Source organism: Nothobranchius furzeri, chromosome 15 (assembly GCF_043380555.1).
Source record: "Nothobranchius furzeri strain GRZ-AD chromosome 15, NfurGRZ-RIMD1, whole genome shotgun sequence".
Lineage (NCBI taxonomy): Eukaryota > Metazoa > Chordata > Actinopteri > Cyprinodontiformes > Nothobranchiidae > Nothobranchius > Nothobranchius furzeri.
Window position 1 is genome coordinate 45,478,631 of NC_091755.1, and position 21,775 is coordinate 45,500,405.

General features: G+C 46.8%; 3 protein-coding genes across 7 annotated transcripts; 2 read left to right on the top strand and 1 right to left on the bottom strand.

Annotated features, from left to right (window-relative positions):
* The first annotated feature begins 1,616 nt into the window (after positions 1-1,616).
* icmt (isoprenylcysteine carboxyl methyltransferase) lies at positions 1,617-5,989 on the top strand. The gene is made up of 5 exons (XM_015968669.3): positions 1,617-1,978; positions 4,060-4,148; positions 4,297-4,466; positions 5,004-5,221; positions 5,331-5,989. Exons 1-5 carry the CDS (start codon positions 1,655-1,657, stop codon positions 5,508-5,510), a joined length of 981 nt encoding a protein of 326 aa, XP_015824155.3. The 5' UTR covers positions 1,617-1,654; the 3' UTR covers positions 5,511-5,989.
* Positions 5,990-9,253: 3,264 nt separating this feature from the next.
* LOC107391378 (large ribosomal subunit protein eL22) lies at positions 9,254-12,517 on the top strand. 2 transcript variants are annotated; one of them, XM_054746408.1, is made up of 4 exons: positions 9,254-9,351; positions 9,872-9,982; positions 10,674-10,798; positions 12,317-12,517. In XM_054746408.1, the coding sequence occupies exons 1-4, from the start codon at positions 9,340-9,342 to the stop codon at positions 12,459-12,461; spliced, it is 393 nt and encodes a 130-aa protein (XP_054602383.1). In that variant the 5' UTR covers positions 9,254-9,339; the 3' UTR covers positions 12,462-12,517. The 2 variants fall into 2 exon arrangements, with proteins under 2 accessions (XP_054602383.1, XP_015824154.1); XM_015968668.2 differs by having other exon boundaries at positions 9,271-9,351; positions 9,875-9,982.
* Positions 12,518-12,841: 324 nt separating this feature from the next.
* rcc2 (regulator of chromosome condensation 2) lies at positions 12,842-21,119 on the bottom strand. 4 transcript variants are annotated; one of them, XM_015968667.3, is made up of 14 exons: positions 20,984-21,035; positions 20,422-20,472; positions 19,319-19,534; positions 18,812-18,905; positions 16,886-17,029; positions 16,659-16,790; positions 16,405-16,493; positions 16,212-16,326; positions 15,354-15,520; positions 15,098-15,278; positions 14,911-15,016; positions 13,846-13,918; positions 13,701-13,778; positions 12,842-13,622 (listed from the first exon to the last, which is right to left on the bottom strand). In XM_015968667.3, exons 3-14 carry the CDS (start codon positions 19,517-19,519, stop codon positions 13,518-13,520), a joined length of 1,485 nt encoding a protein of 494 aa, XP_015824153.1. In that variant the 5' UTR covers positions 19,520-19,534; positions 20,422-20,472; positions 20,984-21,035; the 3' UTR covers positions 12,842-13,517. The 4 variants fall into 4 exon arrangements, with proteins under 4 accessions (XP_015824153.1, XP_015824151.1, XP_054602379.1 ...); XM_015968665.3 differs by lacking the exon at positions 20,422-20,472 and having other exon boundaries at positions 20,984-21,119; XM_054746404.2 differs by lacking the exons at positions 13,846-13,918; positions 20,422-20,472 and having other exon boundaries at positions 20,984-21,119.
* Between the last annotated feature and the right edge of the window lie 656 nt (positions 21,120-21,775).

Sequence of the window (21,775 nt, forward strand, 5' to 3'; positions counted from 1 at the left end):
GTAACGGGTACATCTTTGATTACTGGTAATGTTGGCCCTGTATCCCTGTCCGATTGCTTCTAGGACAACGCAGCGCGCATGTCATTGCAACTCTGCCCCCAGAAGTAGTTGTAAAACCTCAAAACTTTATTGTCCTGCATAGACATAGACCAGGGGTCGGCAACCTGTTCCCATCAAAGAGCCATTATTACCCGTTTCCCACAGTAAAGAAAACACCACAGCAGCTGCGGCGTTGTGGGCGGGGCCTACCCTCAGACAGCAGAGAGCTGCTCACAACAGGTGACAGCAGCCAGTACCGGTCGCTCGTGTACGTCAAAGTTATCTTTCATAAGACGATAATCAATAAAACGATTTATATAAAGTGGATCCAGGAGTTGTAGCCCGTCTCTGCCGACAATATTTAGATATTTTTCACCCTGTTGGTGGTTTTACTGAGCAGGTGCCACTTTTGTCATACGTTTCTTTTTAAAACATGTTTAGACTGTTCAGAATACAAATCCAGGCTCTGTCACGTTTGATTGTTGTGATTAAACGTTGTAGGTGGGGAAGGTCAGAAAAGGATCCGATCATTTTGTTTTTCCCTCATTTACAGCGACGGAGACAACGGCGCAGTGCGCCTGGCTCTGGTGGTAATCAAGTTTAATTTGATCTATTTTCACAAGAAAACAGAACAGTTAAAAGCAGGGCTTGTGTTGACCGGACAGTTCCCGTATTTGACCGTTTATTTTGACGGAGAAAGAATAGAAAGAATTACCCCGACGCATGCAGACGAACTGACATTTTATTCTACGCACATCGCAGATGTAGCTAAATCACCCAAGAAAAGATTCACATCTGAACATCCGAGCTGGACACTGCTCAGCGCAGCTCACTGTCAGCGTGTACTACATAAGGTCCACAGCGAGCTGAAGATGTGGAGAGGGGCTTGGAGCGCGTCGCAGAACCAGAGCGCATGTGGGAAGATTCCTCCCACTGAAGCGAGACTTGTCACTCAGAAAATGTTCCCTGATGATGAAACTTTGGCTGAATAGCGCTTGTTCCTGTCTCCAATGTGGCGACACATCCAGGAGCCGTGTGAGGAGAATCCCAGAATCTCACATCCTCTACAGCTCATAAAGTGCCTATATGATTACGCACAAGCGGGACCCGTCAACCTGGTCTCACAGTAAGACTGGGCTGGACCTGTTCAGGTTTACGCAGACGATCTTTACATTTAGAATTAGCATACAGATGTAAAATTAATGCAGTAAAATATAAAGCTTTTTATTTAAATATCCATTCATTATTTTACAAGCACAGAGAGCCGCATCAGATGGATGGAAGAGCTCCAGAGCCACGGGTTGCCGACCCCCGACATAGACATAGGGAGAAAATCTCATGTCACATTGCTGCATTGATGCGGAATCGTGCACGGCTGAATTGCGATGCATCTTAGAATCGATCATTTTTCCCACCTCTAATCATGATGTTGTTGGTGTTTTATCTGCATCTAAAAGTTGCATTCATATGCAATCAGGAAGTTTAATGTCTAAACAGTCAAACTTGAAGTTTTATTAATTCAAAGTTTTTCTAGAATGTTTTTATTAGTAAAACTGATTTATCAGCTGGGTCGAACTAATTTACCATAAAAACAAGTATAGATCAGCGTTGTTAGATGGATGTAGAAGGTGTTAGGGTTTTCAGAGGGACCATGAACGCAGCAAACGTGATTGCCGAAGACCTCGCGAGAATTGGTCCGGGAAATGACGGGACTTCCATCATGGCCGGCAGTAAGTTGGTGTTGGAAGGCAGAGTTAGTATTAAAGCGTTTATTTTAGGGCTCAGCGTCCTTTTAATCCCGCTCATCAGAACCTGGTTCGGACATCTCGACTGGGTCTTCGACTATCTGACGGAAACTCCAGGGAAAGTGGTTATTTGTCTTCACGTAGCTGTAGTTAACGGCCTGCTGCTGCTCATTTACAGAGGACCCATTTACAAGGTAAGCGGGGAGCTAACCTCCGATTTTCTCCCTTGTTGTTTCAAACACATGAATCTGACTTTAAGGTGTTTTATCTACTTCCGTCCGCTGTTGGGCAACCTGAACATCTCCGTGGTCCGCTGAAGCAGTTGGTTAGTTCCTCCTAGCTTCCTGTTAATCCCATCAGATTAGAGCAGAAGCAGCTGCTTAATAAACCCAAAATAGAAACTTAAACTGATCAAGATGAAGCAGCTCTTCAGACTCTTTACACTTTATAAAACCAGCTAAAGTCTTAAAGAACTAAACCAAGAAGGAGAAATGTAAAACTTGTGTTCATCATCTGTTTCTCCTAATCTGGACCCATAAATCTGTTCAGTTCTCTCCCTCATGACTTCTCTGATGTCTCCAGCCTCACTTTGTAATGTCTGGACACACACGGACAGAATGTTTGTCTCGTGGTGTTTATCTGTTTGGATGTTTTTATTTAAAGAGAACCTGAATCAGCTGTTCGGTCATAAACGCGCACATTAATGTATCCCGCAACTAAATCCTTTAAGAGAAACCAAGTTTTTTCTCTAGTTTCCCAAAACGATCAGCTGATCAGAAGGATCATTATTCAGTCTGATTGTCGTGGTCAGTGATCAGCTGATTAGTTTTGACCTGTGACCCCATCCTGCTAACAGCAAATAATCTGGAGTTTTTTTTTTTTTTTACTTTCAGAATCATAATTTTTACGTTAATCAGAAATAAATGTTTGTAGTTACTCATGGCTGTTGAAGATAAATCTGCATCAGCAGATTCGAGCTGTGTGAGAGTCCGAAATCGGTATCGACCCTCAACGCCTGAATTGGTGCACACTGAATTCTGCATCCTGGTTAGGGCTGCACAATATATCGTAAATGTATCGTTATCGCGATATCAGCATGCACAATATATCGTAAATGTATCGTTATCGCGATATCAGCATGCACAATATATCGTAAATGTATCGTTATCGCGATATCAGCATGCACAATATGCATATCGCAATGACCGGTCAGCTCAAATGTTTGCTACACATAATTTATTCTTTCAGTCAAACGGAAGCATGATGTTTTTTAAACACATCTAATGGAGCTCTTCACCCATTTGGCCAATCGGGTGGGTTCTCATAGGTCAGATGCCCGCCCCTGAGGCAGATGGCACTTAGGCCCTGTCCACACGTAGCCGGGGATCTGCCAAAACGTAGATATTTTTCTACGTTTTGGGTGTCTGCGTGTGGACAGACAAAACCGGAGTTTTAAGGTCCGCAACGTCACTTTCCACGACAACAAAATGCTGACATCACGTGTGCGACCTGTGTTTACACTAGCCGACAGCATGGATGCCCTCAGAGCTGCGCTCGCTTTATCAATCGTCCAAGCGCTTTCTGCTTGTTTGTTTTTGCAAGCGGAATTACTGCTCCTTGCAGAAGACCACAGACGAAGGACGAGGTTAAGAACGGGGGAAGTACTGCCGCCTACAGGTCTGGCATGTCCTTAACAACGTATTTATCCGGGTACGTGTGGACAGAGTCTCTTTTTAAAACGAGGTGGTGTGGATGCAAGTTTTTGGAGGGGCGGATATTCGTTTTTAAAAAACCCGGCTACGTGTGGACTAGGCCTTAATTTTGATAGTTAGCAAACACCTGAGTTAGCTTTGCTCTTTTTGCTGATTCTGCTTTTCCCGGGATCCATGGATTCCCTTTTCTTTTTCCCTTTCCTCACATCTTTTGCTTTTCTCATTTTTATGAGTTTTTTATTTCTTTGTTTTTGATTATTTTTATTCCTGAGTTAAGTTTTTATTTATCACAAGTAATATCGTCATCGCAATATTAATCACTGTTATCGAATATCGCAGGTTTTCCTGATATCGGGCAGCCCTAATCCTGGTCATTAATATTTTGCTAAAATAATCCGATGATGACTAAATTCTGAGGGTTCTTCGCGCTCTCACCACCGATGACGTGTCCTGCTCATGTCGGTGCAGAAACCTGAGGACTCTCCAGACCCGTTAAAGGAAACGCTTGTCTCCTGTTTGCTTTCCTGTCTGCGGGTTGACCCGAGTGTTCTGACCTGTTCCAGGTGGCGGTGAGAGCCTGTTTCCTGGGAGTCACTTTTGGATGTGGATTAATGATCAGCTTCTCTGAAACCACCTGGACACATTTTGGGTGGTACGTAGTCGCCGCCGCCACAGCGCCGAGCTAAAGAAACACTGTTTTCATGTTTATTTAGCTAAAAAATGATAACCGATCAGTCAACCTATTCCATCCAGTCCTGAGCCTCCCGTTGGGTCCGTGTGGTTCTGGTGTCTCCCTGCAGGTACATGTGCTCTCTGTCGTTCTTCCATTACTCCGAGTACCTGGTGACGGCCATCATCAACCCCCGCAGCCTGTCGCTGGACTCCTTCCTGCTGAACCACAGCGTGGAGTACACGCTGGCCGCCATCTCGTCGTGGCTGGAGTTCACCGTGGAGAAGCTCACGGTTCCAGGTCTGTCCGGGGACTCCTGGGAGGGGTTTAAACTCGGGCCGGAAGTTTTAACGGGACCGTTAGTCTTTAACTGAGAGGAAAACCTGAGTTTTGGGATCGGATCGGTTTGCAGCTTTGGTGCAATAATAACATGTTTGTTTATTTTCTTCCAAACTGTTTGATCTTTGAGTTTCGTCTCAAAAACGAAACAAAATGTTGAGTCAGTTTTGCAGAGGTGGAGCTGAAACGTGACGCGCTTGTATCCGAGCGCCGTTCCGCCTCATGTCAGGTCCAGTGGTACCGTCTGAGACCAGAACCGGTGAAGAAAGCTGGGACGTTTATGTTTGATGCACCGGTTCTGCTGTTTTGGGCCAATACCGGTTTTATTCTGATCTTCAGCTGTTTTTATTTAAAAACTAAATCCACGTTTTTTATTTATTTCCAACATGGAAGCTCTGTTGTTGGCTAACGTTAGCGCTTAGCGACGGGTCGGTTTCAGAGCCAGCTGATCGGTGCGTCTCCTGTAGCTAAAGCTCGTTTCTGCCCCCACCCACGCAGAGCTGAAGCAGCTGAGCTGGATCAGCATGGCCGGGCTGGTCATGGTGCTGTGTGGCGAGGCGCTGCGGAAGGCGGCCATGTTGACTGCCGGATCCAACTTCAACCACATAGTCCAGAACGAGAAGGCCCAGAGCCACGTTCTGGTCACCAGCGGGGTCTACGCCTACTTCAGACACCCGTCCTACGTGGGCTGGTTCTACTGGAGCATCGGAACTCAGGTGAGCCATAACGTTATGACCACCTGGCTGACTCCAGGTCCAGCTGGTCTGACCTCATGGACCCGCCGGGCTCCGGTTCTTTACGCTTTGCTTTGGTTTGCTGCTGCAGGTTTTGCTGTGTAACCCGGTCTGTATTCTGGGCTACACGATAGCCAGCTGGAGGTTCTTCAGGGAGCGGATCGAGGAGGAGGAGCTGTCGCTGATCCACTTTTTTGCCGAGGATTATGTGGAGTACAAGAGGAAGGTTCCCACCGGGTTGCCCTTCATCTCCGGCATCCGTGTCAACTAGTCCGGGAGCTGGACCGGGACCTAGTGACTCTAAGCACCAAAGCAGGTCAGCCCCAGTGGGTGTGTGCAGTCTGCTGTAGCGGCAGCGCCCTCTGGAGGTGAGAGCCTGCAGCTCCGACAGACGCTCGGCAGCAGCTGGACTGCTGATTTTCTACCAACTTCCTGTTCCTCGTCTCACCTGTTCCTGTCTGCACGTTCATCCGTTTCACTCACCTGTTTAAGACACGATGCTGCACCCGGAGTTGGCCGAAGAGCTGGGAAAAGTTCAGGAAAATTTCACTAAACTAAAAAATTCCAAGGTTCCTGAAAACGTCCTCCTGAACAGCCTTGGTTCAGGGAAGTAGTTTACATCCTCTAGGATTGATGTGCTAACGGCTAGTGAAAGATGAGTAACTTTTCTACAGAACCTTCTGCTGAAACTCCTCTGAGGTGTTTAAACAGAGCTTGATTTATTTTTACATTAAAGTTTATTGGATCGTTTCCACATGTTTATTGGACCGAACGGCTTTCCGTAGACTGTTTTAAAAAAGATTTTTAAGATATAAACTATTTAATTTTGCACTCATTCTCTGAGTGTGGGGTTTGTCACAAATAGAAGTCCGAATCATTCAGATTCATTCCCAAAATCCTGGAATCCCAAACGGAGTGGGAATAATTATTTGGTATTATAAAATTCATGTTTTACTCAACGCTCAAACAATTATTTCACCAAAATAAAAGACTCATCAGGTTGAAGTAAAAGGACCAAATGAAATTTAGTTTATCATCAGTTATTCTCTTTGAGACGTTCCAAACGTCACAAACCAACTCCGGTTCCGATTTATTTTTGTTTTTGTAAACTGGAAAGGTGAGAATAAACGTGGCAGGTTGGGATTATTCAGAGTTATTGTATTTAAAATAAACATTTAATCTGAGTTTGTTAGAGAAGCTAAATTATGGAATATTTTATTTACCTTGTCCTCGTCGAGTTTCATGTGGTGCTGCAAACGTTCCGAACGGCTCCAGAAACTTCCAGAAGGAAATTCTGAAGCGAGTCTCGTTTAGGAACTGGTTTGTTTTCTACTGAAGCGTCACGCAGACTCAGAAGGTCCAGCTCTTCAAATCCGGATCCGTCTCGCTGCAGAGAGCAGAGTCTTCCCTCCGGTTTGTTGTTGCATCGGATCAGAAACCGTTTATGAAGATGGACGTTGGTTCTGGTCCTGCTGCCGCTGGACCCGCATGGTTCTGGTCCTTCTGCAGGCTGACCCCGCATGGTTCTGGTCCCGCTGCAGCTGGACCCACATGGTTCTGGTCCTGCTGCAGGCTGACCCGTGTGGTTCTGATGTTGCATTAATGGGTTTTGGGTCATTTTGAACGATATTTGCAAACATCCCTTCTGAGAGTTTTCTGAACAGCCTCAGCTCAGAGAATTAGTTTCTGTCCATCAGGATTGATGAGCTAACGGCTAGGTAGACCAGTGTTGGTTTCCCATTGGTGTGCGTGGCTGGGGTAATGCAGTGTTTCCCCACAGAAACGAAATGGTCCGTGACGATGTGTACAGTAAGGAAGTTTGCTGAACTTCCAGCCATTTTCCCTGTTTTCTCCTGTGGTCCGGAAGTAGATGGGTGTGGCTTAGGCTCCCTATGAAATACTCCCCAGACACCAAGAAAAAAGCTCTTCCACTGAGTTATTTATGCCTTTATTCCCGTCAGTCTTCTGGCGCTCATTTAAGAAACAAATCAGTTGATTCCGGCTTTCCAGCTCAATCCGAATATTCCATTCTCTCCAGAAACAAACACGTTTCATCACTGAGGCGACTTTCCTTTGGATTCGTTTGAATCTGCGTTTCACCTGCAGGCCTGAACCGGTCCTCAGCGAGCGTTCGTTCTGATCCGATGCACGTTGACTTTTCATGCTTTAGCTGCACGCTGAACTCCTGATGCGGGTTCTGGGTTTTCAGCGCCGACTCAACTCTCAGGACCGGATTTGGAGACGCTGGTGGGAATCTGATCGGGAAACAAACATGAAACCTTCTTATCTTTTCGCTTACCGGGACACATGTAGCATATCTAAAGGTGCATTGTGGGGGGGGGGCAGTTATACAGGAGCTGGTGTACACACACACACACACACACACACTGATGATGCTGCATTCACGTTTTTACAGAGAATCTCCTCTGACTGAGAACTGTCGGCTGACTCATTTATGCAGGACTTGTTTGAAATAAAACTGATGCTGTTATTGAACGTCTGTTTGTTATTAGATGATTAGATTAACTGGTCGTCAAACATCTTTATCATGATGCATTTGTGTTTCTGAAGTTTACTCCAATGGGAAAACAAAGTCGAGGTAATAAAATGGGTCCAGCTGTTGACCACGGCTGGTCCAACGTCGGCTCATGGAGCAAATCAAGACTAGAGAGCTTTAAGGGAGCCTGAGGAACCTCCAGAGGAGACCATCCTAATCCGATCCCACAACCACCTCGGCTGATGAGGAGGAGCCGCTCCACGAGTCGTTCAGCCAGAACAAAGTACACTAAAGAGGCGAGTCCTTTAAAACGGAGCGTTGGTGCAGCAGAACAAACCAGTATCTACATTTGGACACACATCAGGACTACACCATGGGTCCGAGAACGTTCCCAGTAAGAGTGACGGTAAACACAGAAGAAAGCTCTCCAGAACAGCAGATACCCCAACTGGAAAAGCATCCAAAGCAGCAACCAGAGAAGGACAACAGAGGCACCATCATCCCACACGTGGCAGGAGTCTCAGAGAAACCTAGAAGAATCTTCTCCAAACACGACATCCCAGTAAACTTGAACCCAACAACACCCTCACACAGAACCGGGTCCATCCTGAAGACTAAACGCCCAAACAGAAGCTCAGTGGGGTCATTAATGCAGTCCAGTGTGGTGAGGACTGTCCAGATGTTGACATCGGGGAGACTAAACAACAAGTACACAAGAGCATGGCACAACACAGGAGAGCCACCTCTTCAGGTCAGGACTCTAGTCCACCTACACCTGAAGGACAAGGACACATTCTGGACAGAGAAGACCGATGGACTGAGAGGAGTAAAAGAAGATATGTCAAACGTGAAAACCCCACTTTAAATAGGAAGGAAAAGAAAGAAAACAGTCTTTTATACAGCGCCTCTCAAGACAAAGATCACGAGGCCCTTCACAAGAACAAAAGAAATTAAAGTATAAAAATTATTAAAATGAGAAAAAATAAAAATTGTGATTAAAAAATAATAAAATAAGGAGAGGGAGAGAGGGAAATGAATAGGAGAGAGGGAAATCAGTGGATGCCAGGAAAAGTGGAATAAGAGCAGAACAAGGAGAGGGTGATGAAGGTCGCACCAAAGCCTGAACAGGTGAGCTGAAAGGAGACCACTGAGTCCACTGATCAACACAACGACTCCCTCTCGGTAGAGGCTAACGAGTAATGACTCATCAGGGGGAAGATAGGGGTACTCAGAGTAGTTTCTGCTCGTTAACAACGGACAGCTACAGGTTATCAGCTTGACTCTCCCATATTCCAGTCAGAATTGACAAAGCTCCTCGGATGATAAGCTAAAGGCTTCAAGAAACCAAAGAAATCCAGTTGCCTTCATTTTAACCCTTTTGGATGATAAAAATATCAGTTTTGCTAAAACGGAATGTTTTTACAGTGACACAAATAAAAGTCAAGAACGGTTTGGCTCAGACAAAAGTGGTAAGTTTGTTTTTATTCCAGCCGCTGGCGTCTTTCCCAGTTTGTTGCGAATCGATCAGCTTCAATCAGTGATTCGGTGTTTGATTATTACGCATGCGCACAGGTGGTTCTTCCTTTCTGCTAGCTTCTCCGTCATGGCGCCGATTGTAAGTACAGCCTCCTGTCCGTAAATCCCTCATAACTACGTAAAATTCAGTTTGAAATCCTGATGCAACAGTCTGTAGAAAATGACAATTTAGATTTAGCGCTGATGAATCTGTTCAAAGGGTTTTATTCGGCTTTGGTTCCTCTTTTATGGGTTTATTTGGTCTCGCGGCGGCCTGTTAGCTGTTAGCTCGGTGTGTTCACCACCACGTTGTTAACTCGGACTGATTTCTGCAGGAATAATTTTTAACTCATTCATGTTTCTTACCAGTTAATTACCAGCTGTCTGCTCTAGTGCTCGTGTTTTGTCTGTTAAATTTATGTTTTTTATGTAAATAAAAGCCGAATTCACCCCGAACTCAAGCGTTGAATCACAACAACGATTAGAAAACGTCACGAAGTTTGACCAACACAAACAATTTCAGTTTCCTGAAGCGCTTTAGGGTTCATCTGTGAGGTTGTGTGAGGATTTCCGAGCTAGGATAGTTGAGTGGTGTGAGTTATTTGTTTCTGTGGCGCCAGCAGAAGAAGCAGAACACCGGTAAAGGTGGGAAGAAGAAGAAGCAGGTGCTGAAGTTCACCCTGGACTGCACACATCCGGTGGAAGATGGAATCATGGACGCCGCCAACTTTGTGAGTTTCATAGTTATTCATTTTATCAGGTTAGTTCAGATTAACGGTGACAAAAGGGAAGGTTTACCCAGATTAGCTGTTGGTGTTGAAATCTGGTTTTATTCTGTCAAAAATTCCGTTTCCCAATAATAAACAGCTCTGGTTTTTCTTTTACACAATAAAATTAAAACATATAATATATATATATATGTATATGTTGCATTTTTAATTAATCTTGGCGATTTGGGTTATTATTGAAATGAATAATGCAGTGATAATTTAAGGCTGTATTAAGAACAACTTTGCTCCATCAGGTGTTTGAACTCAGGATTAATCTGGAATACTAAATAATCCTGACCAATAAGGTGCGCAGTTGCAGAATTATAGATGTATAATTAGTAATGCTGATTATTGTTTGGAAAATCTTCCACTTCATGGAAATTAATGTTGAAGGAAAGTAATCTGATGGTCCTGGATGATGAGAATCGACACCAACATAAGGGGTTGCATTGGGGGGTTAAACCACCAGACTGTTCCCGAGCTGCAGCCACGGGATGATGACTAATGGGAGAGCGTAAACCTGGATCAGCAGCTAAATCAGGAGGTGGATACAGTAAACTGGTTATTATGAAAAGGTCTTGATTCAAAACCATCTAATAAAGTTCACCTGAAGGTGAATGAAGGAACCCTCTGTGTGTGTTTTTGTTTACAGGAGCAGTTTCTGCAGGAGCGCATCAAAGTGAACGGGAAAGCCGGCAACCTGGGCGGGGGGGTGGTCTCCATCGAGAGGAGTAAAAGCAAGATCACGGTTTCCTCCGAGGTGCCGTTCTCCAAAAGGTGAGGAGCTGTTTCATCCCGTCTGTAGCTCGACTGGACCCTCAGAGGCACGTTACCTGATGCGCTGCTGTTTGGTTGCATGTTTGTGGCGGAGAGATGGACTTGTGTGGTTTTTAAGATTAAAGATTAATTAAAGATTAAAGTCCCATTTAGTCGTCACACACACACACACACAGGTGTGTGGTGAAATTTAGTCTCCGCATTTGACCCATCCCCTGGGGGAGCGGTGAGCTGCAGACACAGCCGCGCTCGGGAACTATTTGGTGGTTTAACCCCCCAATCCAACCCCTTAATGCTGAGTGTCAAGCAGGGAGGCGTTGGGTCCCATTTTTTCAAAGTCTTTGGTATGACCCGACCAGGAGTAGAACCCCTGATCTCCCGATCTCAGGGCGGACCCTCTACCACTAGGCCACTGAGTCGGTAGTAGAGGGTTTCATGGCTGATGTTCAGACGTTTTCTAATATTTTGTTTTTTTCACCACTGAACTTAAACTTATGAGCTCCTCAGTGTTGGAATAAAACATTCAAACATCGACGGTAGCGTCCTAACGCGTTTGAGCTGATGGTTTTCAGGAGCGTTGGGTAAAAATACAGATGGGCTGCTGGACTGTAAATCGGCCCGACGTGCCGCTTCATCGCGGTCGTCTGTCCGATGGAGGACGCAGGCCCAGCCGGCTGCTTGCAGACGGGTCGTTTCATACATGTAGAATTTAATTTTTATGTGTTTTTTTTTTTTACAGAAGTTAAATATTTTCTAGTTGTGAGTTCTGATTCAAACCTTTTGGTTTTAGGCTCTGTCGTGTTTTTTCTTCATATGATAAATGGCCTGTTTTTGATACAGCGCCTTCTAGAGTCCTGGAACCCCCCAAGGCGCTTTACAACACAATCATTCACACATTCACACGCTGGTGGGGATGAGCTACGATGTTGCCACAGCTGCCCTGGGGCGCGCTGACGGAGGCGGGGCTGCCGAGCACTGGCGCCACCGGTCCCTCCGACCACCACATGGGACAGCAGCAGCAGCTCAGGAGGTACAGCGGGTTGTCCGGTAATCTAAAGGTTGCAGGTTCGATCCCGGCTTGGACCAGAGTGTTGCTGTTGTGTCCTTGGGCAAGACACTTAACTCGCCTCGCCTGCTGGTGGTGGTCAGCGCGCCCCAGGGCAGCTGTGGCTACACAGTAGCTCCTCATAACCATGTGGGAATGGTGAAGCGCCTTGGGGGGTTGTAGAACCCTAAGAAGGAGTTTTTTATAGTTTGTGTTTGCTACAGTCTTGGATCTGCTTTTTGGTTTGGACCGCACCGGTTCTGGTCTCATTTCTCATGATAAAAGATGAACAATCTGCATTTCAGATGAAGTTGTTCAGCGACATAAACCTTTTGCCAATATTTGTGTATTGGGTCTGTGAGTGAGCCCTCCTCTCCCTGGAGGAGCCTTAAACGTTTGACCCGACGCCTCAGAACCGCGAACCCCCCCGCCCCTCCCACCCAGAAGGTTCTGATGGAGTTTTGTTCTTGCAGATACCTCAAGTACCTGACCAAAAAGTACCTGAAGAAGAACAACCTTCGTGATTGGCTGCGCGTGGTGGCAAACACCAAGGAGAGCTACGAGCTTCGCTACTTCCAGATCAATCAGGACGAGGAGGAAGAGGAGGACGAAGATTAGATTGGCAGTTCGTCTTTGTTTTGTAGATTTAAATAAATTTTGTTTACAGAACAGAACCGTGTTTGTTTACCTGGAGCTCTGGGCCGGACGCCAGTTTCCTACCCGACAAACAGCTGGAAGGTTGAAATCCACAAAAAAATAAAAATAGAAGCAGCAGATGATCGGAGTTTGGGTTGCCATGGCAACGTGGGCATTTGTAAGGTTTTCTAGATGAAACTGAAGCAGCTGAGTCCATGTAGGGATAACCTTATCCTTGTTTCAGTTCTAAACCTTAAGAATTCCATGGGAATCTGTTTTCCACACACTAGGAACCGGAACAGCTCCGATCCAAAGCGGTTCTCCTTACCAGGGCTGAACAAAGTTCTGCAGAGGAGTTCGAGTCATTTTACACGAATCTTTAATCATTTCAATGGAAAAGAAAAACATGAGCGTAAAAAACAGAACTCAGTACAAACAACTTCCCTGCTGGGACGTGGGACCAGTTCCAGACTTGGTTCTGACCCGTTTCTGAACCCGCTTTAAGCGTTACAACACAAGTGAAGACGAGAGCTGAGGGACTCGGAGGCATCCTGGATGCAAACACTGAAGGAATGTAACAACGTCAGGCGGAACGCCGTGTTCCACATCCCGACTGGACGGCGGCCGGAACCGCCAAATAAACGATCAGCTGATCCTCCGTAACCTGAACGTGGACGTAGAAAAAGGCACGGGTACGGAGTGTTGGTCTCTGAGGCCCCGGAGGGAAAAGTCCGAAGGTTCTGCTTTAGCACCAGAAAACAGACGAACAAAAACGACAAACAAGGATGCTGAACTGGAATATGAACTGAAAACTGGGAATTTTGGGAAGCACGGCTGCGTTGAGCGAAGTGCCGGTTCTGTAATGGACTGTCCTGTCCCACCCTCTGGTTTTGGTGTCCGAATCGTTGTGTGGAGCAAGTTTGCTGGTAGTTGAGATGTTTTGTGCGGCGCTGAACCCGACCGTCCCACCGGATAACAAACCAGGAAAAACCCACTGGCCCGCTTGGGCAGAACCGGCCGGCGGTGCTGGAGAGCCTCTCAGATTGTTCGGGGGTTGTACTCCGGAAGCTTCTTCAGCTTCTCTTGTTCCTGCTGGGCGTCCTGCCGGGCGATGACCAGCGAGTGGGCGTATCCCATCACCACCTGCAGGAAGGACGGGAAACACGGAGTCAGCCATTTAAATAAAACCAACTCCATCCAGGTGGGAGGAGATCCAGGTACCTGCTCCACGTAGATCCCATCCAGAGTTTTAACCTCCTGAGCCGTAGTGGAGGATTTGGGTTTGCTGTCTCCGTATCCCTGAAGAATAAACATTTAGTTTGGTTCTGATTGTCAACAACAACAAACATGAAGACGATGAATCTACCAGCTCTCCGAACGTGGGCGCCGGCCCCCAGCTGATGGTGCTCTCGTCAGCTGCGATGATGATGCTGCTTTTCCTGCCAAACATTTAAAAACAAACGTTAAAACGTTTGTGCCGAGGAGGTGACGGTACCCGTCTCCACCAGCAGGGGGCAGACTGGGAACCTAGAGGCGACTGTACCCGTCTCCACCAGCAGGGGGCAGACCGAGAACCTAGAGGTGACGGTACCCGTCTCCACCAGCAGGGGGCAGACCGAGAACCTAGAGGTGACGGTACCCGTCTCCACCAGCAGGGTACCCGTCTCCACCAGCAGGGGGCAGACTGGGAACCTAGAGGCGACTGTACCCGTCTCCACCAGCAGGGGGCAGACTGAGAACCTAGATGTGACGGTACCCGTCTCCACCAGCAGGGGGCAGACTGGGAACCTAGAGGCGACTGTACCCGTCTCCACCAGCAGGGGGCAGACTGGGAACCTAGAGGCGACTGTACCCGTCTCCACCAGCAGGGGGCAGACTGGGAACCTAGAGGCGACTGTACCCGTCTCCACCAGCAGGGGGCAGACTGGGAACCTAGAGGCGACTGTACCCGTCTCCACCAGCAGGGGGCAGACTGAGAACCTAGAGGTGACGGTACCCGTCTCCACCAGCAGGGGGCAGACTGGGAACCTAGAGGCGACTGTACCCGTCTCCACCAGCAGGGGGCAGACTGAGAACCTAGATGTGACGGTACCCGTCTCCACCAGCAGGGGGCAGACTGGGAACCTAGAGGCGACTGTACCCGTCTCCACCAGCAGGGGGCAGACTGAGAACCTAGATGTGACGGTGCACGTCTCCACCAGCAGGGGGCAGACCGAGAACCTAGAGGAGCTCGGTGAGGATCTAAAGCTGATTTTACTGGTGAATCTAATCAAACTTCATTTGAAGCTGCAGAATGAAACCAAAAACCAACCAGATCAGAGGGGAGGAGCTAGTGAAGCTAGCTCTGGTGACCTTCATGTGACCTTTGACCTTACACCAGTCACGGTTTTATTAGTTGTGTGATTGTACGTAACTGCGGACTGGAACTCACCCACAGGCCAAACTACGGACCTTCCAGCCACACAGGTCCTGCACAGCTTTGGGATACATGGTGGAATCTCTGGACGTGTTGGTCACCCCCCAGAAAAACAGCACCCCTGCAGAAAAACCCACACAGAAGACCAGTGAACGGTTGGTTCAGACCTCTGAAGCTGCTCTCCGGTCGGCTCTTTGCTCACCCATCTCGTTGATGGCGAAGGAACACTGGTACCCGGCATAGATCTGAGCGGCGCCGCGGCCGGGAAAGTCGAACAGCTTGACGAGCCGAGGAACCATCTCATCTTTCTGCTCTGTGTGACCCAGGCGGCCGTAACCGCCGAAGCCCCAGCTGAAGACTCGTTTCTGGGAGTCCAACACCAGCTGGACACATGGAGATGACGCTCAGTTTGTAAACGGGTCACAGAACCAACCTCACGGCTGGAGCCGGGTCCTCACCGTGTGGTTGGATCCACAGGACACGTCTCTGACCACCACATTGGGCACCGGCATGACCTGCCCGTCCTTGGACTTCTCAATAAAGATGGCAACGCGCCGTGGGATGAGCTCACAGTCGAACTCGATGCGCTGAGCGCGGGCGATGAACTTCCCGTCGCTGTTGTGACCTGCAGACACAGATCAGGAACCATAAACATCAACAGAAAAACAGACCAAATGATGAAAATCTGCTGCTTGAAGTCAACTCTGAAGGAATTCCAGCTCCATCATTACTGGGAAGGATTCCTACTGACGTTACTTCAGGAGTTTTCGTTCAGATCAGAGAAACGAAGCTCTGCGCTGCCCTCTACAGACCATTAACCGGAAGTGCATCTACTGGCTGTAGCCCTCTAAAGGCTGAAGGACCGTGGGGGGGGGGGGGGATCCTCCAGAGTCTCATCACATGCAGGTGAAGCTCCGGCGATTACGTTCTGGGTTTGATTCAAACCAGGCGTGTGAGATGGTGTTAGAACTAGTGATGCACTGATATGAAATATTTGGGCCGATACCGATATTAGCATCACCGTTATGGTCGATAACGGACAAACTGACACTAATGCTTCTAAATCAGCAGATTTCATATAGAAGGAAAATTACAAAAGCTGAATTTACGTTATTATGAACACACATTTACGCTTCTGAGACGATTACAATCAGTCACATGACTTCAAATTCACCCCCCCCCCCGAAACAAATGAACAAATAGAAAAATATCGCTGTTAACATCAGCCCAGTTTTATTTATCGGACTAACATCTGCCGATACGGATCTTGATGCTGATATGCTGTGCATCCCTGGTGAGAACTCCTCCGGTGTTACCTAGCTGTCCGTACTCCGGGCAGCCGAAGGAGTACAGGTTTCCTTTACAGTCCACCACCATGCTGAACTCGGCGCCGCAGGCTAGCTTCACCAGGGGCTGGCCGTTGTAGGAAATCTGAAACGAGTCAAAAGCTCAGCGTCGAGCAGCAGCTTCTGAGCCTCAGCGCTGTCCGGATGCAGACGAGAGACTCACCGGTGCCGGGCTGAGGACAGCATCGGTCTGGCTGCCCTGGCCGAGCTGACCCAGTTTGTTCTCCCCAAAGGAGAAAACGGTACCGTCGTCTGGAGAGACAGAAACCGTTATTCAGAAGCTGCAGGATGATCGGAGACGAAGTCCGAGCTAAAACCAGCCACATCTCAGCTGAACCGAGTGTTTTTATGTTCATCAAGCTACAAAATGTTCAGAATCATTTCTGGACCTCGGGTCCTGACCCGGGCCCGGCCCACCTGTGAGTGCCAGCGTGTGATTGCGTCCGCAGGCGGCAGAAACAATCACCTGATCTGCCAGGCCCTCGATGACCTTCGGAGCCTCCAGACGTTTGGTGTCTCCGTGACCCAGCTGACCTTTGTCATTCCGACCTGTGGAGGTAGGAAACAAATCCGGGTCATAGGGCCCGTTCCTCGGACGTGAAACCCTGATGGTACATCAGAACCGGCGTAACGGTGCAGCTTACCCCAGCTCCACAGCCGGCCCTCGGTGGTCATGAGGAGACTGTGTGCAGCGCACGGACCCGACACCACACAGCTCACCTGGATGTCGTTCAGACAGCCGTAACGGTGCGGACCCCACAGGTTCTGACCCAGGTTACGGAAAGCAGCTACACACACACACACACACACACACGAGTGAAAGTTCAGAAAGATGTCAGGAAACATGGAGAAATTTAAACTATTCTGTGGAATGTTTGTGTAAATTTATTATAAATATCAAACCTGATTATCTTTGAACAACCTCAGTTTAGGAAAACAGAGATTACCAAACAAATGCGCTGACCACAATAAGGCCGTTTTTAAAGCATAACCAACTGGAACCGGAACCAGTGTGATTACCCGTCAGCTTATGTACTCGATTACAATCAGCTTCTCCAAACTGCTGCCTTTCAAAATGGCAGATAGGAGGTCATTTACTCAAACTTTCCACAGAAACCAAAGAAGTCCAGTTGCCTAACCCTTTGAACCCTTTTGGATGACCTTCACCAACACATTCCACAGAAACACACTCTAAAAGATCTGAACTATCACTTGTCTTGGCTTCACACCGACTGCTTGGACATGAAAATATTGTTGAAACGGGCTGAAAAATCTCCTAAAACCAGAACATCAAAAGCAAGTTTATCAGATTTATTACCTGAACGCTCGGAAACGTTCCACCCAAAAACTCCAGGAGTCATGCTGAACAGCACAAAGGATGACTGGGGTTCTGGTAGGAACCACATCTCACCCATCTTAGATGATCTTTGTCTTTGCAGCTGCTCCTTGCAGACACCTCCCCCACCCCCACCAACACCACCACCACCACAAATTCAGGCTCAACAAAGCAGATTTATCAGCGCAGAGCAGAGGAGTGCAGAAGGATGCAGCAGGGCAATGAGCAGCCCTGGGCATCGGACTGTCTGGACGGGGTGGGGGGTGCAGCATGCATGCATATGAATGGACATTACTGTCACGATCAATTAGCAGGATCCTGCTGGCTTTGACACGTGTGTAGGCTGCCAAACACACACACACACACACACACACACACACACACACACACACACACACACACACACACACACACACACACACACGTGCACACAGCATGTGGCCTCCCAGCCTCTCCTCCAGACACAATGCGGGAACCCAATCAATCGTTTATTGATTCTGTCTGGTTCTGCAAGCTGCCGCACCTTATCTGTTCACCGCAGTGACCGGTTCAGGAAAACGCCGGAGCCGAAGACTCCTCACATCAGATCAGCAGCCAGACAAGCTAGTTCCTCTGATGCCAGAAGTTCACGCGTGACTAGGTGCGTAAGTTTCTCACCTGGGTGATTTGGTCATGAACTGCTCAGATTAAGGGTGTTTCTCAACGTCAAGGCGCCTTGCTCACGAGGACACGGTCCTTCCTTGATCAAAGAAAACGGTTAAACGGAACAGACTTGCGTCATGTGACTGCGGCTTCCACGGCGGTCACGTAACGTCACGTGACACTAGGGTTGTTTCTTTTAAACTTGAAATTTGTCCCCGAAGTAGCTGCCGGCTTCTGATCCGCCATCCTTTTGAAAATACAGCGGTGTATTCTGGGTAATGTTTGACCAAGGCTAGGCTACAAGACACCTCCCGTGTATCATCGCTCAGCTAGCTAAACGGCTAACAAACGGAGAACACACGCCTCAGTAGAACATGAACATTTGAGCACGTCTTTGTGGTTCCTGATGACGTATCTCCTAGGCAACCGAGGCGGGGCCAAGGCATCAAGGCGAGGTTCCTTCACATTGAGAAACACCCCGTGTTAAACTTTACAACAACGAACAACAGGCTCGTATGCTTCAAACGGCCATTCGGATGCTTCCGGACTTAAACTTCTAGCATGTGATCAAATCAACATTTACATATTCTACCTTGTTGTTTGGGAACCTCCTTTCTTCCAATCAAATCCCAGTTAGTAGCTCCAAAGATGAGCAGCTGACCTTTCACCTTTGGTAACTCCAGTTTCTGCAGAAAAGGTGAAATAAAAGCTGTAAGCTAGCTCGACAGTTGAAAGCCTCTGTGGTCCGGGTAGAGAAATCTCTTATTAGTGTTTTTATTTAGTCGTTAAAACAGAATCCAGTTTGGTCTGGATGGGAAACTTGACATGTAGAGAATTTATTTATCAGAAAGTTGATAAGAAAGCAAACTAAAGGGTCAGACTGTCCCCTCAGGAGGAGACCTCTAAAAAAAGGATTAAAAGTTAAGATTTGCATCATAATCAGGTCCAAAAAATTAATTAAAACTGCTGTCGTTTTCTTTCAGTAACTTATTTTTGCAGCCAGAGAGCCAAGGTCACATCAGAGACAAAACAAAGACAGACAGCACATTTCTGACGGCTCCGTGAGCGCGATTCCAGGACAGAGCTCATCAAAACTCACAATTTTCTCTTTGACGTCATCCGCCACGGTGACGGGCTGCAGACCGGACTTGGCTGCAGGCCTGCCGGGTTTCTTGTTGTTCTCCTGCTCAAAGTCAAACTCATCATCGCTGCTGAAGTCTCTGTCTTTCCTTTTCCCAGTCGCCCTCTTCTTCTTCATCCCACCATTCCCAGAGACATCTGTCACCTTCTTACGTGGCATCGTTCCAGTCAGACGCTGGTTTTAGCGGAAGAGAAGAAACAATCAGGAAGAGTTCAAACAGAACAGTCACACACACACACACACACACACACACACACACACACACACACACACACACACACACACACACACACACACAAGGCCGCGTAGTCTGCACAAAGGAGCTTTTTCTTGTCTTGGTGGCTGATGACAATAATCCCCACACAGTTTCTACAGGAAAACTAATAAAATCTGTATAAATCAGAATTAAGACACAAAATCTTACATGACTAGGTCTACAGGTGATGAAAAGGTGCAGGTGTAATGGAATCAACAGGACGTACAGGTGGAGTGAATACAGAGAAGAAAATGTGGATTATTTACATGAGTAAAAAGATTAAAATGAACAACAGGAAGGATGTTAGATGCGTTTAAGAAACTTTATTATTTTATATGTAAAAATATTTAGTTTGAGACACACCAGAGAACTTTCAACGGCAGAAAAACGTAAAATAAATTTTTTAAGAGTTAAACAGTAAACTAAAGTATAAAAATGACACTTGTTTATAAAACCTCCGTTAGTTCAGAGCTTGTTTAACACCAAATCCTACATTACAAGATGTAATCTACCAGTTAAGAATAAATAAAATGCGTTTTAGGACGGAAAAGCTGTTGAACTTTCGTATGAAAATTAGGAAAGATGCTTCACACACACGCCACCTAATACTAGAGTTCTGCGTTGGAACGCCATTGATAAATCCATAAACTCACAAATTTAAGCTGCTTTTAATTAAATTCGCTGTTTTTAAGTGCACGTTTTTAACTTTTTCCACCTGGAGTGCTGTGTGTGTGTGTTAGAAGTGGCTAAAACAAGTTTACTACACGTGATTTAACAGACCCGGGCTAAGTCTCTTTTTACATACCAGCTGTCAAAACGTTCCCAGTTTAATCCCACTCGCTCTTCCAGCGGCTGTCTGGCCGATAACCGGAGAAAAGTGGAGTCAGAACCCAAAAAGCTGACAGAAAAGTCAAACATCTGCCGGTGTGTAGCTGCTAGCTGGCTGTTAGCTCCAGCAGGCTAACCTCCGCTGCTCTTTGTTCGGGCGCTTCATTAGCATGCTAGCTGCCGTAAAAACCGTCGTGCGGTAGGAGGACTTAAGGGAGTTAGCCGCTAAACCAACGAGGTCTCCAAAGTTGGGATGATTTACATAAACTACCACAAATCTGCTCATATTCAAAGTAAACCTGAGTTAAAACTGTAAAGCGGCTGAATGATGGAGCTCATTATGCTAACGTTGCGTCGCTGCTCTATGCTAACAAACACATAAAGACGCCGACGCTACAAAAACGATGCTACAACAAACAAACTTTTTTAAATTAAAATTTCCCACCACACGACCTTCCGGTCCAATGTGGGGCTTATATCAGTGGTTTTATAGAAAAACATCATTTGTGATTTAATAAATCTAAAAATAAATGATATACCGGTGATTTCCTGATTCAGCAGCTCTCTGTCCGTCTCCGGTTTGATTGATGTGAACAAAAGAAGCTGCAGTCTGCGTTCGCACCACAAGGTCTGCGTTAGCATTCATACAGGAAACGTGCAGAGCCGGCCCGGAGGACGAGGTTCTGCTGAACACCATCAGCTCCTCAGCAGCAGAGTTCATAAGGCTGGAGTAAAGTTTTAAAAGTCTCACAAACATGTTGTTATTTACGTTTTCTGCTTCAACTCATCAGTGACATCTTCTGTGAGGATGTTATTTGTGAGGGATGGACGCAACATGTTCCGCTTCAACTACCTCACAACTGCTGAATGTACACAGAGCTGTTAAAATAGCCCAATCAGTAATTCATTCATTCATGTGGATTCATATGTTCACTCACATGTATCCTTAAAAACTAAACGAATGACAAAAACATCTTTCTTGTGTCACTTTTCAAGTGTTTTCATTCATGTCGGTTTTATTTGTGCAGCAGTTTAAAAACAACCAAAGCTGCAGGAACGCTGCTGTAAAGTAAAAGCAAGTGGATAAAAGTAAATCTACAAGCACAACGGTGCAGTGAACACTAATTAAAAGGTCTAAAAGTAACAACAAACATTTGAAATACAAAAAGACAAAACCCGACGAGAATGCACCAGTTCTGGTTTTAAAGGCCGATACCGATTTCTGATTCTTGAACGGCTCTGATCTTCTGATCCTGATTTATCTCCAAGAACTTTTATTAACACAATACTTTTCTGATAAAAATATTTGATTACCATTGGGTGCAGTCATG

What these genes read in the sequence shown, in the direction of transcription:
- LOC107391378 (XM_054746408.1), top strand. An exon ending in TCATGGACGCCGCCAACTTT is followed by an intron (nt 9,983 to 10,673) that starts GTGAGTTTCATA and finishes TTTTGTTTACAG; the next exon opens with GAGCAGTTTCTGCAGGAGCG. An exon ending in GAGGTGCCGTTCTCCAAAAG is followed by an intron (nt 10,799 to 12,316) that starts GTGAGGAGCTGT and finishes TTGTTCTTGCAG; the next exon opens with ATACCTCAAGTACCTGACCA.
- icmt (XM_015968669.3), top strand. Translation starts at nt 1,655, where the DNA reads ATGGATGTAGAAGGTGTTAGGGTTTTCAGAGGGACCATGAACGCAGCA. An exon ending in ACAGAGGACCCATTTACAAG is followed by an intron (nt 1,979 to 4,059) that starts GTAAGCGGGGAG and finishes GACCTGTTCCAG; the next exon opens with GTGGCGGTGAGAGCCTGTTT. An exon ending in GGAGAAGCTCACGGTTCCAG is followed by an intron (nt 4,467 to 5,003) that starts GTCTGTCCGGGG and finishes CCACCCACGCAG; the next exon opens with AGCTGAAGCAGCTGAGCTGG.
- rcc2 (XM_015968665.3), bottom strand. Translation starts at nt 19,519, where the DNA reads ATGCCACGTAAGAAGGTGACAGATGTCTCTGGGAATGGTGGGATGAAG. An exon ending in ATGACGTCAAAGAGAAAATT is followed by an intron (nt 18,906 to 19,318) that starts GTGAGTTTTGAT and finishes CCTTTTCTGCAG; the next exon opens with AAACTGGAGTTACCAAAGGT. An exon ending in CGCCCACGTTCGGAGAGCTG is followed by an intron (nt 13,779 to 13,845) that starts GTAGATTCATCG and finishes TTTATTCTTCAG; the next exon opens with GGATACGGAGACAGCAAACC.